The 16,634-nt window shown below is 34.8% G+C and overlaps 1 protein-coding gene across 2 annotated transcripts in view; it reads left to right on the top strand.

Moving 5' to 3' along the window:
- The window catches only part of ROBO2 (roundabout guidance receptor 2), a 1,653,426-nt gene that overhangs the window by 26,779 nt on the left and 1,610,013 nt on the right, over positions 1-16,634 (top strand). For both annotated transcript variants that reach the window (XM_033131291.1, XM_033131233.1), the window contains exon 2: positions 2,935-3,056. In XM_033131291.1, coding sequence (XP_032987182.1) covers positions 2,948-3,056 — 109 coding nt within the window. In that variant the 5' untranslated portion in view covers positions 2,935-2,947. The remainder of the gene's footprint in view (positions 1-2,934; positions 3,057-16,634) is intronic.

The raw sequence follows: 16,634 nt of genomic DNA on the forward strand, positions 1-16,634 counted from the left end.
TTGTTGAAGTTCTCCCTGAGATCACTGAGCATTATTATAACCAGTGTTTGGAAATTTATATCTGGTGGATTACTTGTCTCCATTTTGTTTAGTTCTTTTTCTAGAGCTTTGTTCTGTTCTCTCATTTGGGACATGTTTCTTTGTCTCCCCACTTTGGCTGCCTCCCTGTGTTTGTTTCTATGTATTAGGTAGGACTGTTGTGTTTCCAGGTCTTAGTAGAGTGGTCTTATGTAGTAGGTGTGCTGTGGGGCTCAGTGGCACAGTTTTCATGGTCGCCTGAGCCACAAATTTCAGGGGTGTTTTTCATGTGGTCTGAGGATGCCTTCCTCTTGCAGTTGAGACTTGGTTGCTGTTTACACGTCAGTGAGAGGGATTCACCCTTGGGCTCATTTGTTTTGAGGACTGGCTGTGACTATAGTGGAGGAGTGTGGTACAAGGGCTGACCCTGCAGAGCAGGATCTGCCTCAGCAGGTCTCTGGTACCTGCCAAATCTGCCCTTTGGGTGTGTTGTTCTGAGAGGTGGCTGGGTGATATTCCAGCTCATTTCAAAGCTGGTAACTGTACAAACCAGCCCCAGGGCCACCTGAGAGGCAACCTGCTGCAGGTCAAGGTCAGCCACAGCCTGTGCCCTACCCGGGGCAACCTGGCAGGAACTACAAAACAATGCACATATGGCTGCTGCCTGAGACCTGCTTGGAAGTGCCTGGAGAGGCCAAACAGTGAACCAAGGCTAGCTGCTACCTGTGCTGGGCTTAGGATTGCTCAAACAGAGGTACGGGACATGCTCAAGCCAGGTGCTGCTTGTCTGGGTTCCACAAACCTTTGAGAGACCCTAGGAAAGTCTGCACAATGAGCCCAAGCAGGTGGTTTGTAAGAAAAAGCCACTGGAAGTGGCTTGGGTGTGCCTGGAAGTTGGGCAGGGTGTGGTCTCAAAATCACCAAGGAATGATCAATGAATGGTGTCGGCCAGCTTGATGGTAACTCAGATACGGCAGCCACCTGAGCCTGCATGAGGGGAAGGGGAAACGCGCAACAAAGAAACTATGGCTTCCACCAGTTCCTCCATCCAGGAGAAAACTGCCTCTCAAGCCCCTGTTCTGAGAACAGACCACTCAGTTCCCACCATATGTCCCTGTTGCCGCTCCAGCTGCTGCCCCAGCGCTGGAGCTCAGAGCCAGTGATTCTTTCACTAAGTCCAGTGCAGTCCCTGGGTCTCCAGCCACTCTTTGTCTCACTCAGCCACAATCTCTGCTGGTTTTCACAACCAGAAGTTATGAGGACTTCTCTCCTTGGCACTGAAACCCTGGGCTGGGGAGAGGCTGGACCCTCTTACTCCTTCCGGGGGGACTTCTATAGCCGAGATATCCCACCTGATTTTTAATGGTCACACGCAGGTATGGGACCATCCTGTCCTGTGTCTCTGCGCTTCCTACCGGTCTCGAGGTGGCTTCTTCTGTATGTCCTTAGTTGTAGGGCTTCAGTTCAGCTAGACTTGAGGTGATTCTCAATGGTGGTTGTTTTCTAGTTTAGTTGTAATTTTGATGTGAGGGGGTGAGCACAGCATTTACCTACTCTGCTATCTTGATCAGATCCAAACCATATATAATTTTATTAAGCAATGTCACCCCAATAAATTTAATAAAAATTAATAAATAACATGGAAAGGGTGAATTAGATGGTCCTTAAATTTCTCTTAACCTTGGATACTATGAGTCTGAAATGACATAATACAAAGACAGTAATTAAATCCTCCTCTTTCTTGATGGAGGAGAAAGGAGGAAGGAGAAGTTGTAGGTGTCTAGATTCTCTTCCAAGTTTACTAGAATTGTCATTACAAGGTTTTCGAGAAAACCCTGAATACGGGGTTTATTCTAGAAATCATTAGATTTACTTTTCTTAGTTCCATAATTTGTCAGCTGTGGAGAAGTTGAGATTTGGGTTGCTCTCTGATTGAAGATTAATCTTGATAACTATTTAAACTGTTGTCTTGCAATTTCTTAATTTAGGTCATGGTGTTTATCATTCCTGTGCGTTACATATGTATTCCTTTGTATTCCATATAAAATGTGTAGTTTTAATTCTGTTACATGTTTACATGTAAAATATATAGTAGTATAGTATTCAACCTGTCATTCTGCAACTTGATATTTTTGCTTAACTTTTCACTTTTGACATTTATCCGTGTTGGTACATGTGGCTTATGTTTATTCATCTTAACTGCAGTGTATCATTCAACTGTATGAATAGGTAACATCCCTGTAGTGGACATTTATACATTTTAAGTTTTTGTTATTAAAAACTGTCAAAATGAACTTTCAAGTGCATTTTATCATATGTGAGATATCATATTTTATCATTCATATATGAGAGTTTCTGTAGTTTATATACATATACCTGGGATTAGAATTGCAAATGTTTTGCTCTTAATATTAAGTATGCAAAATTAATTTTGTGTACATGATGAATCTCTTTATGCAGTTATATTTGCTGGTATAACTAAAATACAATTTAACTCAAAACAAGAGACTATTTTGTGAGATACTTCCGCTATTTTTATACATGTGCATAGAGATGACATGTTTTTTTTTAATGCATCAGTTTAACTAAATAAGAAGTTATAAATATTGTCCTTGTAGAGTTTTTTGCTTGACTGACCTTCAACAGGTATTTTGGTAGTATTTTTTAAGCATTTGTATGTTTAATGGCTTATTTTGTAAACTGAAAAAATATCATTCAGTTGAGTGTTTAGAATACGAGGTTAAAGGTGAATGAGATTTCATTATTAGTCATCATTGCGAGAATCCCAAAGAGAAGCATGATTTTCAATGGTATCTTCTTGCACTCAGGATAATTTGTAAATATATAATATATATAAGATACGGGATTTGAGTAGTAACACATTTAAGATTGCAATTTCTTATACTTTCCAAGCAGAGTTTAAAATGCAATGGCCAGAAGACAAGGAAGTGTCACTAGAAACATGTGGACATGGACTCCTGGACTGCTAATGGTGATTGTGATCCTTTGGAGTGAACAGGGGAATGGACAAGGTCAAGGTAGGTGCAAGCATGCTTTAATATTCTGAGAGCCTGATGTGAGTTTTGCTTTGTGAGTTTTGGAATTATGTGGCCCTTTGGTTTCATGTTTTAAGCGATTTGTTGTAATCTTTCAAGTTTTTTTGTTATGGTGCACTACAGTGCTTTTGAATCAGTTAAATTGAGCTAAAATTATATGAGTTGATGTATCAGATTTGAAGCCTCCACTTCCAAACTGGCTTTACTCTGTTGTAGTGAATGCTGTATATATAGATGTGTATGTGTGTGTCTGTGGCTGTGTGACTTATTAAAGAACAAGAACCTATTAATTAAAGGTTTTATATTGTTGAAGAGAAGCTTTTGGTTTTCCATATTGTTTTCCTTTGGTGACTTGTCTTTTACTTTTTTTTAATTTCTGGAACTTAGTTCTTATATGGTGCAATGTTCTTCAGAAATTAACTGAAAAATTTGACGTTGTTCATTGCTCTGCGAAGTCTATTTGGAGGAAATTAATGATGGAGTGGAGCTGCAGGTTGTAGTGTCCTGAAGTGTTCTTGGCAGAGGAGAGAGGGACCATAGATTTTATACAATAATAACGGTTTTCAGTATACTGATTTGATCGATGGCTGTATGGAGTGATTTGTGCCAAAGTTAGTGTCTATGAAATGTGTTCTGTGATAAGTATTGTATTTTTTTGGAGGTGTGTTATCTGTTTATATGCAAATTGCAATTTCATATTTTGTTGATAAAACGAAGAAATGTCTCTCATGAATTTGTTTTTTTCCTTGGAGGAGAATACATTATTTCTGCATTTGTCAAGACTAGAAATTAAATCTGTGAGTAGGAAAGATAGAGAAGCAGGTAAATTGTTCTAGATAATATTGAAAGTGTATAGCAGTGTTATACATTGTGATAACCTGAGATTTTGCTAATCCTTTGGTTTCCCAAATATCCAGTAAATATTGTGTATATTCAAGTTCGTTAAGCCTTTTGAAAAGATTGCTCAAAAAGAACATTGTTTGCTTGCCATATGTAATTTTGTTCAATGAATTTCTAAAATGATAAACAAAGGTATTTTTAAAAATGAAGATGCACGTGTGTCTTTGTGTATGAATAGGTAAATATATATACATGCAGATAATCAGTTTTAATAATGCACTAGGCTTTGATTTTTAAAGTTTTTCTTTCATGCTATTAAGAATTTATATTAACATCTAGTTGAATTCTCATTTTGCTTTTCTTTTTTTGGTAAAAACAATGTAAGAAAATCACATTTAATACATATACTTTTTTCACCAAAGGTCTAAAACAAGATTTTGCAGGCAGCAGGTACATCACATTTCTGTTGGCTAAGAGAGGTGTTTATCTCTCTGGCAATGTGTCTGATCACTAACATACAGCAGGACACCTGTTTTTCTGCAATAGTGATCCAACCAGTACATTGAGTAGTATTACATGAGCTTGCCTACACTCTTTCTGTGGCCATTATTTCCAGGGATTGTGGTTTGTTCTCAGTGGGTAATAGCTTATTGAATACTTAAAATATTTGAAGGAAAGTAAGTACCATATCTCTTATTTGACCAAACCCTGTATTCTTTCTTCAGTATTGATTGCTTTGATATTCTTTCCTTGATAGTGACCATCATTTGTAAGAAAACATGCCCAGAAATCAGTTCCAAGTTTGGTGGTAGTGAAACTTCTAATGATAAATGCAAGTTAAATAATTTAGTTTCTTTTTAAAAGAATAAATTAAAATAACAATGATTTAAAGGTCAAAGCAATTTAATAGAAAAATAGTGGACTGTTTTAATATTAGGGTTAAGAGAATTTTGCTTCCCTTAGGGTAGCTAGATTGAATGAAGTGAATTTCTTGGGTATGGTAAGCAAATCTTATAATTTCAAATGCAATGTAAGCTACTCATTATCATTTAGATCCATAACGCTCATTAAATATTAATTTTCTTTTTTTACTTTTGGACATGCAAGTAAGCAGAATTTGAAAATAAATATTTTTAATTTAAAACTTTATGTTTTATATAAAAATCTCATAGTACTTTACTGTTAGTAATAAAATAATATATTAAAAATCTATAAAGTTTCTCTATACTAAGTTTATAGCTTGGCCTTAAACTTTAATTATTGGGACCTCCAACATCCCAGTAATAATAAGAGTTGTGATAAGAATCAATAAAGTATGTTTCTTGTAAGAAATGTACATATAAAAAATGATAAACTTATTTTTACATAAACTTAAATTTCTTAGGGCTGACAGCAAAGCCGAACTGTATTTTGTATACAAACTCTGAATATTTATCAGTCGATTATATTCTGATTATTTGTAAGTCATTGGGAACTCTGGATTTATTTCCCCCCCAAAATTAGAAATGCTAATTAACTTGTGAGGATAGAAGTAAAAAATCCACTTATTCCAGAATGTACCTGAAGAGTCATACTCAGTATTAATTCAACTGTGTATAACTATCACTTATAAAAAATGTTACATGAAATCCATTCTGAATTCTAAATAAGAATTTGGCTGATAATCTGTCTGGCTGCATCAGGGTCAAATAAGAAGAAAGAAATGGACAGTAAGTTGGAATCAGGTAGATGTCCCTTGTCGGTTTTTCATGTCTGTCAAGAAAGCATCTGCTTGAGGACATCTGTTCCCTGATATCTGACTTATGCAGTATTAGATATTTATCCTTCCACTACCGTTCCCTGATTTAGACTCTTCTTCGCGTTTCTATGCTGCTTAGGTGGTTTGCATGTTAAATACTGCTTATAAGTGAAAATGAAGCCAGTCCTTAAGATAAAGTAGAATACACACAATGTTTTGAAAGAAAATATACTACTATGCAAATAAAACAAGTAACATAAATGTTCAGACTTATTTTGTCTTTAAAGGAACTATCACAAGATAGATATATAGATACACATTTCCAAACACTGAATTAGGCATTGACTTTGGGGATAATCTAGATAAAAATGAACTAACATCTAATACTTAGAAGTGTACTTTGTAACACAGCAGGTTATACCATAGGAATAGTGGCGGGGCAGAGGGATTAGAGAGAGGCTCTGGAGAGACCAAATGGTTTTCAGGATTCTAGAGTACAGATGGCAGTCATTATAGTCAGAACTGCGAAATTATTTCCAAAGTCAGCATTTCCATTTCTTTCTTTTCTCAACAGTATGTTCACTTAAAATATGAGATGCCTATTAAGATAAAGGTGTAATTTATACAAAAATTGAAGAAAAATTCAGTCACTGAGATGTGTGAATATAAAGGCAGTTTGAGATTAAGGTGAATACTTCTTAAAAATAAAAACACTGATTTTTAACTGTAAAAAACAAATAAACCATTCAAAAATATTGTTTGGGAAACCTTAAAAATATATTTCTATTGTAGTGGCTTTAATAAAGGAGTGCTATTTTTTTCTGCTTTATAATCAAGGTGTGTTATTTTTTGCTATATAGTAAGAATAACAAGAAAAATGGAATGTTTTGAAAAACAACTGTTTTGAAAAATCTGTTTTGAAAAACAACTTTGTAGGAATTTTAAAATTAACATTAGCTTACTGATTTTTGTAACTAATATATGGTTTAAATATAGTAATAATTTTAATATGTTATCATGAATACTGAGAGAATTTTAATCAGTTTGGTTTTTATGATTTACATACTGAAGTTCCAAATCGCAACCCTGATGCTAGATATAAGGAAATATGAAATTTGGAAGAAGCAAGCATATAGCAAACTTAAATTTTGAGTCAAGAATCATATGACTTTACTCATATGTGGGATATCAAACTGAAAGTAACAAACAAACAAGACAAACAAAACATCATAGACACAGACAACAGTTTAGTGGTTACCAGAGAGTAAGTGGGGAGGGAGATGAGGTGGGAGATGAGGGTAAAGGGGTTCAAATGTATGGTGATAGAAAGAGAATTGACTCTGGGTGGTGAACACACAGTGTGATACAAATCTCTCTCTCTCTCTCTCTCTCTCTCTCTCTCTCTCTCTCTCTCTCTCTATATATATATATATATATATATATATATATAATAGAATTGTACTCTGGAAACCTATGTAATTTTACTAACCAATGTCACCCCAATAAATTTAATAAAAATTAAAAAATATTTTTGAGGACAAATCAATTTAATTTCCTTTTTCAGTATGAGATTTTGTGTTATCTGTTAAACATTTAAAAAATAAAATCTGGTAATATTCAGCTGTTGCAATATTCAGTTGCATGGTTTCCATTGTGCAATTATATTTTAGTTAAGGGACAAAATTTTGGAAAAAGTAGATCATTTCACTGTCATATTTTGCAAGTCCATTATGTTTAGTTATACTAAGCCAATCACTGGTGTTTTACATTTAATTGTCATACATCCATTTGTTTCTCTAGAGAATTCAGAGGAAAGTTACTCAATGTTGGATGGATGGAGAAAGAGAGAGAGAGAGAGAGAGAGAAAGAGAGAGAGAGATGGAGAGAAGGCTCTTGATTTCTTTTTCTTTCTCCCTTGAAACATTTTCCCAGTGTGTGCCAAATGTATTATTTTTATTATTTCCCTCATTTTCTCTTTCATTCAAGAAATTTAAGTGATTGTGTAATTTTGTCAATAAGAGCAGATAATCTAACTTTGAATTAAAGTTGTATAGCTACAGTTTTTCAATAAGACTATCTCAGATCATATGATCTATGAATTTGAATCTTCGGATCACTACTACTGAGGAATGATAACGTTGAAGGACCCTATGCCACGTAGAGTTTGTTTTTCAAGGTTACTTGGGTAATTTATTTTCATCTTATAATTGAATGTTGTTTTAAGAGAGGTGTCTTTAGACATTAGGCAGTGAATATTGAATGATGATTTTTTGTGTATCCCAGGAGATCTGATCTTAAAACACAATCAAGTTAAGTAGTGGTGAAATTGAACTTTGCTGGCAATAGAAATCTTAATGTTTCTGGCATTCTTTATTGGATGTAAAGAATTTTCCATTGTGATAGATAAGAATGTGAGTGTGTGTGTGTGTGTGTGTGTGTGTGTGTGTGTGTGTAGTGTGTGTATTATTTTTGTCTATGGCAGAATTATGTTACTTATGCCTAGTTTTAGTTTTTGATTTAAGCTTTTTAAAATATGAATGCAAATATCCATACCTAAAAATTAGACACCCACCCTAACATTTAAATCTTAACAATAATTTTTAACAGCTTCTTCCTACAAAAAAGTCAGCTATTTTTAGAGATTGTATGTGCTATACCATTTTCATAGCTTAAAAGAGTCATATTATATAGTAAACAGAGGAATAGTGATTTAAGAACCCAGTGATTTACTTTAAAGACAATAACATTTTGAATAACTTGTCTTCAAAATTTGAATTCTTGATAAAACTATTTGGGCATTTCATATTCTTTCCAGATATCTGAGGTTGTATTAATAAAAATGTCAGTGCAAGTCCTTTTATGCAATTTGTATTAGAGCCTGTGAAGGTAACACCATAAATGTCTAGTAGTAAAGATTCTCTTTGCAGTGCTCTCTTAAAAAATATATGTGTATTTATTTATTTATTATTATTTTTTTTCCCACAGAAAGGAATTTATTTTCGGAGTTTAGATAGATTTTTTAAAATGAAATCATTGCATAGTATTTTTGTGTGTGTGTGTGTTTAAACTGTCTTCTTTATCATTAAAGCCATTGCCATGGGGGAAAAAAAGTTAGTTGTAGAATATTCCACTTTGATTTGGGAAGATGTAGTAATTGATACCTCTTTTTACTGAAATTGTACTACATCATCCAATATTTAACTGGCATTCTTTCACCATATTTAGAATGTACTCTTATCGTGCAATGCAATAAAGTATGTTTTACCCATGTATTTTATGTATTCTTTTTTTATTCATACGTCAGAGCCCGTTTATTTCATGGTTTGGAAATGGGGAGAATAGATGCCCCTTAAACTTTAAGTCAGTAGGTGTTTCTTGATAGTTAACTTTAGCAAAATTCATACAAAATGGTAATCAGCAATGATTTGCTTTACTTGTTAACTCACAAGGAAACACCTTCAAAACTGCATTTCATTAAAGTTTCTGTGCTAAATTGTAGACAAACTGAACTACACAAATATTGAAAAGTTAAAAATTCCTTATTTTTTTATTCCTGGCACCACAACCACAATTTACAGGGCAATATACTTGATGTAATGAAAAGCAAAAGACAAAGCTACAAGAGATAGAAGACCTCAGCAATGCACATCTAATTGACCCTACGTGGCATTAGTCGACAGCTGCCCTTTTTGCAAACTGTGGCTAGGACAGTCCTGAACAAGAAGGGTTTCCTGTTGAGGCTGCAGTAACTTTTCTGACTATGCATCATTGTTCCTTCTCTGGCCGATTTCTACAGTTCCTCTAATGCATTAGGGACGACTGTCTCAAAGTAACCTGCAGCTTTCCTTGACAGCTCCTCATTCTCTTTCCTGCTAAGAACTGTAGCCCTTTTCTGCGGAGTCTTTAGAAGCTTCTGCTACCATATCCACTCTTACACCACCAGATCCATAACCAACACCATGGGGACTGCCCGGGCTTCTTCCACCAAGACTGCCCCCTTCATGGGTTTAATTTTTTCTTTAAGTTAATCTTATTTTAGAAGGCTTCCCTACCCTTTAAATATTAATTTTTTTTAGGGAAAATATTTTAAACACCCTTCCAAATGATGTTAATATTTTTGTGTTGAGCTTTAATGTTCTGGTTTCACATATTTAGAAACCATGTGGGCACTTGGTTTAGAATTAAAATTTCATTTGGAGATTTTTCTTGTCTTTGGGATTTGTTATGGAATTTGACTTGAAGAATCAGTAAACATTATCTTCTGTGTGATATGGTAGCCTACTCTCCCTAACCACATATATGGAGGAAAAAAAGAGTTGAATTTTCAATAAAGAGACCGTAAAATTGCTAAAGAGATATAAAGAGGAATAGAAGTGATATAAACAGGAAAAACAGGGAGAAGTGATAGGAGCAGGTATGAGAAATACTTAAGCTAAGATAGTCTAGTGCTAATAATAAAATATAATGTAAATTCTTAAAAATTAATCTGTATATGAAGTTTTTAGTAGGACTTTCCCCATATATATATATATATACACACACATACATACATACATACATACATACATATACATATATATACACACACATACATACATATACATATATATATGTGTATGTATATATATATGTGTGTGTGTGTATATATATATACACACACACACACACACACACACACACACTTTTATATATGTATAAATAAAGTGGGAAGAGGCTGGGAAAGCTGGCTCCTTTTCCAAGCAGGCACTTTACTCCACCTTACTTGTATCTCATGTTAGAAGTGTCGACATTGTGCTTTAAGAGCAACTCAAGTTCTTTGTACACAGACTAAAGAAGAAAAAAAAGTCTAGACATCAGAGTCAAAAGATTCAAAATCGCCTTATGTGAGCGACTGGGGAATCTCAGTCTTCAGCAGAAATTACTGCTTGTTCTTAATCCTTTTTGTTTCTTTCTACCTCTACAACCTGTAGTGTCATACCTACCGCAGCATAAACACGTACTTGGGAATCACTTCTCTGTCACTTATTAGGTTTCCTTGAAAATGCTCATGAATTACACATGAAATGCAAAGTTGTCAATTTAGATTCTAAGCGACTTCAGAAAAAATAATCTGGCACCTTTCCATTCTGAAGGCTGTACACAGTGTTCACAGGCTGGACCTTGTCTGTAAGAGACACGTGCTCCATCCAGCAGCAACTTTGCTTCCCTCATTCCTCATACATCTTGTCTAAAGGCTTCTTACAAAAGATAGGAAGCACTGAGATTTATATATGGTTATGTCAAGGTATGATTTATTCATCAACTATAGCTTTATCAAAGCATAAACTGGGGGTTTATAATTAATTATGTGCGATATAAAAATTGAGATGCAATGTATCTTGTTCTTTTTTTCTTATGATGAGTTTTAAACTGATTTTTCTTGAAGTAACTTCTGAAATTCATTTGCAAAATCTCCATTTCTTTCTTTTGTCCACCTGGCTACCTTCCTTTTGTCCCTTAACTCAGATATAACCCACTGCGTCTCTGCCCAGGTTCTATATTATTGTTTTGATGTTGCATCTTGTAGTTTACAAAGCTCCCTATACACAACCCTATGAGTATTTCTGAATATGCACTATAACTGTTCATTTGTATCTCTTAGTTATTTATAAGCTCCTTGATGGCTCAGACTGTGTATTTATCTACTTACAAATGTTTAGAAAGTATTTACCTTGGGCCAGGAACTATTCTGGACACTAGTGATAGAGCAGGTAAGAAAACTGACACAAAGAACTGCCATTGTGGTACTTGTGTCCTAATGTGGGGAGACAGATGACAGACAAGGAGCAATTTAAAGTATGGCAAGTTAAGTGGTGAAAAATAATACTGTGATGAGGATCAGAGAATTCTGAGAGGGCAATTTTTTAAATTGCATAGTCCAGAAAGACCTTACAGAGAAGGTGGCAATTGAGAGTCCAAAGTGGTGAAGCCCTGAAACACACAGAGATTTGGGGGAAGAGCATTACCTGCTAGGGTACAACTGTGTAAATCATGAGCAGGGTTGTACCTGGTGTTTTGTAGGAACAGCGAAGAAACTAGTGTGTCTGGCACAAAGCACACACATGGTGGGGATTACTTGAAGATCTATGAGGTAATAGGGTAGGGGGAAAGGACGGAGATTATGTAGTTTACTGGCTGTTGTAATAACATTGGCTTTAATTTAGAGTGAAGTGGGAAGCTATTGGAGGATATTGAGATTTCTTTTTGGTAATTCACTTTTGAGTTTTCAGATTATACAATGATCACTACTTAGGACTCAATAATTTCGCTTTATTATTCTTGCAGTCAACTACAAACTAGTGTATTAAAGTATTGTTAAGTTCTAATTTAAACTGATTAAAACAAGCTTTTATCTCTTTTTCTTTCCCATTACTGAATATCTCATTTTTAATTAATTTGAAAGCTTTCTAGAACAGTGAGCCAATGCAAATTTAGCATAGTATATAACTCATTCTTCATCAAATTTAGGCACTTAATTGAAGATGTTAATTAGAAAGGTCATTTATTCTGTTGGAAGATGTTGATAAAACTGCTTTTGAATTACTTATTATATCAATCAATACCATACAAAGTTGTGTTTCTGGAAGCCAAATGTAGACAGTGGTAATGAGTTAATAGTTCTAAGAAGATCTCTTTTATCTCCATGATCAAGGATGTTTGAAAGTGGGAAATCTTACTGGCTTCAAAAACTAAGAACCAGAAATAACCAGACATGTTTTTGTTTGTTTCCTGGTGGAGTTGTCTTCCTGGTAGGAAGGTGTCTTCTTATACCAAGCAAACATTTACTCTATTCAGTTTTACTTGATGTTTTTTTTTTTTTTTTTTTTGCTAAAAAATAGGGTGTTTTTGTTGTTGTTGTTGCTGTTGTTACTTTTGAGGTAGGTAAGCTCTTACAATGTAATGAAAGAAGAAATTCTGAGGACACAAAGTTATATACATTTGAAAATTGAATAGATATCCAGAAGAGAGATAATGAGGGAGAAAACTACAGAGAGGGAAAAGGGAAATAGTGTAAGAAAAATCAGTCTAAAGGATTAGCATTTGCATAGCAGTCAACAAGGTAATCAAAGAACAGTTACAGATTGCCCGCTGAATGCCAGGCCTGGGAATATAGCCTGAAGAGGACAGGGACTCCAGTTGTTATAAAGTATTTGGGGGGGGGGGAGAAGAAGAAGATACAGGAATATATAACCACTTCAGCTATGAAGGGCTATGAAGTGTGCTACTATCAAGAAACTGTGGTTTTAGTACAACTGGTAAGTATGGAGCCACTAATCCAGTACAGGGAAGTCAGGGAATTCTCTGAGGAGGTGGTATTTCAGTTGAGACAAGAATGAAGAGAAAGAGAGAGGCACTTTGAAGATTCAGGATGTGCTGAGCAAAAGGAAGAACCAAGTAAGGTTCTAAAATAGAAATAAGCTTGACATTTTCTTGGGAAGAAGACCAGTTTGGCTGGAATGAAGGAAGGATACAGGAGGGACATGAAGATAACAGATTTGTTAGGATTTTGTAGGCATTGTTTAGATACAAAACAAATCCATGGAAAGATTTAAGACAGAGATGCAATATGATTAAATTTACTCATACACAGTTCCTTCTGTCTGTAGGATAGAGGGTGTACCATTGGGGAGCCATATAATACTGGAGGAAGACGGATCATTCAGATGATTATTGCACCTGTGCAGGTGATGGATGATGGTGGTTGGGATTAAGAGTGTAACAACAACGTGGGGGAAAAGTGGTTGAGGTTAGAAGGTGTTTTGAAGATAAAGCTGGTAGGGTTTATTGATCAAGAATCACACCTTGGTCTTTGGGATTAGGGACATATGGTCTTCTATTGAGATGGAGAAGGTTTGATGACATGGGGTAGAGTCCAGTTGCAGAGGTGTACGTAGGCAGCATGTGTGTGATTGATTTTTAGTTTGCACACTACATGGAGATGCCTATTAGAATTCAAGGGGAAATATCAAGTAGGCATCAAGAAGATGACTTGGCTAGAGATGTGAATTTGAAAATCGTGGGCTTATAGATCATGTTTAAAGCCATGTGTCTAGGTCTGACATTGGTAAACTACAGCCCACCTGATTTTAAATAATTAAAAAAATATTTAAAATGTAAATAACTTTTACATTTTAAAATGTAAAATATATACAAGACTATTTGTCTTGTGGCAAAGACAGATGCCTCTTGGCCCACAAAGTCTATAATGTTTACTCTCTGACTCTTTACCAAATTTTTTGCTGACCCTTGGGCTGGATGAAACTGTAGGAAGAGTGTATTGATTAAAAAGAGAGCAGCATGATTGTGGAAATTAAAATTATGTCAACTACAGTGTATGGGTTGGAGAATTTAAGCCTGGGTATTGTAGAAGGTAAGACTTTAAGTAACAATTTCTTTATAGCATGATCAATGAAAACTTTTGAGACAAAAATAAATTATCATCATCAGACCATTCATTTGATTATAGAAGGAGCCTAGACAGGAAGTGTGCTGTGTTTGGAGCCTAAGAGAAGGCCAATGTAGTTTAAACAAAGAAAGCAAATGGGCGGATGACATTAAATCTCACTAGAAATTTAAGGAGGGGCCAAATACTGCAGGCTTTTAGTGATCTTTAGAGAAAGAAGAAGTCATTGAAGCATTCTGACGGGGGGAGAGCAAATCAAATCTGATGGGGAAAGATCACTCTGGCTCTACATGCAGCCATGATGGAAAGAAGCCAATATGGATGAAGAATTAAAATTGTTCATTGGTTTTAGTGAAGTGAGGGCCCCAGATAACCTTGACAAGGGGAGGTTTGGTACAAAATCCATATTAGAATGGGCTTAAAGAGTGACTGGGAAAAGGGCCTAGGTCTTCTGTTCAGTGAAATTTTATCAGTCTTCTCACTACGTAAGATATATAGGTGCTCAAAATAAGAAATTCTCAGTTTTTTAAATCCAAGTTTGTAAATCCAACGCCTGGAGAGTGATGTTTAGTAAGTATAGAGTGGGGTGAGAACATTTTTTTCTTTAACTCTTCTGGCAAATAGAATGTTAATTATGGCTATAATGATACTGAAATACTTTTCTGACAGTTCATTGTATGTTTTTCACCTTTATTATTTATGCAAATACAGGAAATTTTGTCTTAGTCCCGCACAAATCCATAATTCAGTGAGCTCTAATATGGCTTTCCATCTGCAGTTTCTATGGTTCATCTTGTGGAGTATGGCTCTCCCTGATTGCGCCTTCCCTGTAATACCCTCTAAGAAGATGTGCTACTCCCATGATAGAGCTACCACATTATATGGCAATTACCATACTGATCTATAACCCTCAGGAGAGTGTAGCCTCTCCATGAGTCCTGAATTTTCATACTGTTCATTGAGATGTAATATATATACATATATGTGTGTATATATATATATTCAAATAATTAAACAAGTTCTTTTATTCTGAATGTATCACATCTTCTAATTTAAATATCCCTCCTTTATAATTATACTGCTTAGCTACAAACTTATGTTATGAAAACAAATTTTGACTGCCTACAGACACATTCAAATTTCACACTTACCAGTGAAGATTAATGTGTGGTCAACATCTATAAGGATATCTATTTCCATATAGTATTTATAGCTTTTGTTGTTGTTTTAAAAATGATTAATGTTTGTTTGGGAATGACGCATCATGAGGATTGGAGTCATAAATGTGTAATTCTTACATAAAGATAATATTTTTGGATTGTTGTATCTAAAAGACCACTTATCAAAATAAAAAGTTCAGTGTTACGTGTTTATGTTTCTACTTGACTTAATGAATTGATTTCAAGTCATATTGCTCAATGTGGGTATGTTTATTTATTTTTGTTGAAATAATAACATGCTATATCCGAATCCTTTTTTTTTTTGTTAATATGTCTGTGTGCCACTCACCATTTCTGCTCCAACCTATACTCCATTCTTTATTTCCCGTTTTTGTTTTGTTTTGTTTTGTTTTGTTTGGTATGCTATTACTCTGGGAATTCTAGTTTGAAGTTTTGTTGTTTTCTAATAATTGCTACTCTTCTTGGATATACATAGATGTTATTTTCCATTTTGTTTTTGAATTTATCTCAGAAGTATTTTGTATGTGTTAGCTCCTCAGAGGTCCCTTTTGATGATATTGATTTAACATGATACCTAATATAAAGCTTCAAAAACATGATGTCTGCTGACTTTTGCTTAAACATAGATTAAAATGTTCACTCAACATGAACTGGTGGAAAGTTTTCTTCCTCCTTAAATGTTACATCTGCTAACAACAACAACAACAACAGAAACTAATATTTATTTTTGGTGTCCTAGAAAGTAGTTCGTTTCTCAATAAAACAGGTTTTGTCATCCAACTTTTCATATCAACATTGAGCACACATGGTGCTGTATGAGCGAGCGCACACTCACTGGACTGGGAAATGCTGACAAATCACTAGAAAAATAAATTCTGGCTATTCTTTATACTGCATTCTTCTGAAAGCTATTTGAATTCATTATAAATTGTAGTTGTGTTTATATAACTTTAATCCATTTGTAATCTGAACTTTATGTACAATGCATTTGTTCTCATGTTTAATCATTTTTGTATGCTAACTCTTTTGTAAACAAATGACTTGTCCTTGAAAAAGTTTCAGACTGAAGGTACATTGAGTGGCAGCTAGGATTCTGTGCCAGTGGCTTTATTACTATATAGATCGATGTATAGATAGAGTGAGTACTGCCCAATTGCATCCCAAACACTTATTTGCCAAAATTGGTACGTAATCTCTAAATCATAGTGTGTCTGCATTCAGAGTTACCACCCCAGATTAAAATTTTTGGCCTGAAATTGGTATTTTCCTTTGTAAAACTAGAAGTTCTCATTTATGCAAAGAACAGAAAAGGAAAACAAGAAACGAATTCAAGAAACAATGAGAGGTCATATTTCTCT

This window comes from Rhinolophus ferrumequinum, chromosome 2, assembly GCF_004115265.2.
Source record: "Rhinolophus ferrumequinum isolate MPI-CBG mRhiFer1 chromosome 2, mRhiFer1_v1.p, whole genome shotgun sequence".
In the NCBI taxonomy this organism is placed as follows: Eukaryota; Metazoa; Chordata; class Mammalia; order Chiroptera; family Rhinolophidae; genus Rhinolophus; species Rhinolophus ferrumequinum.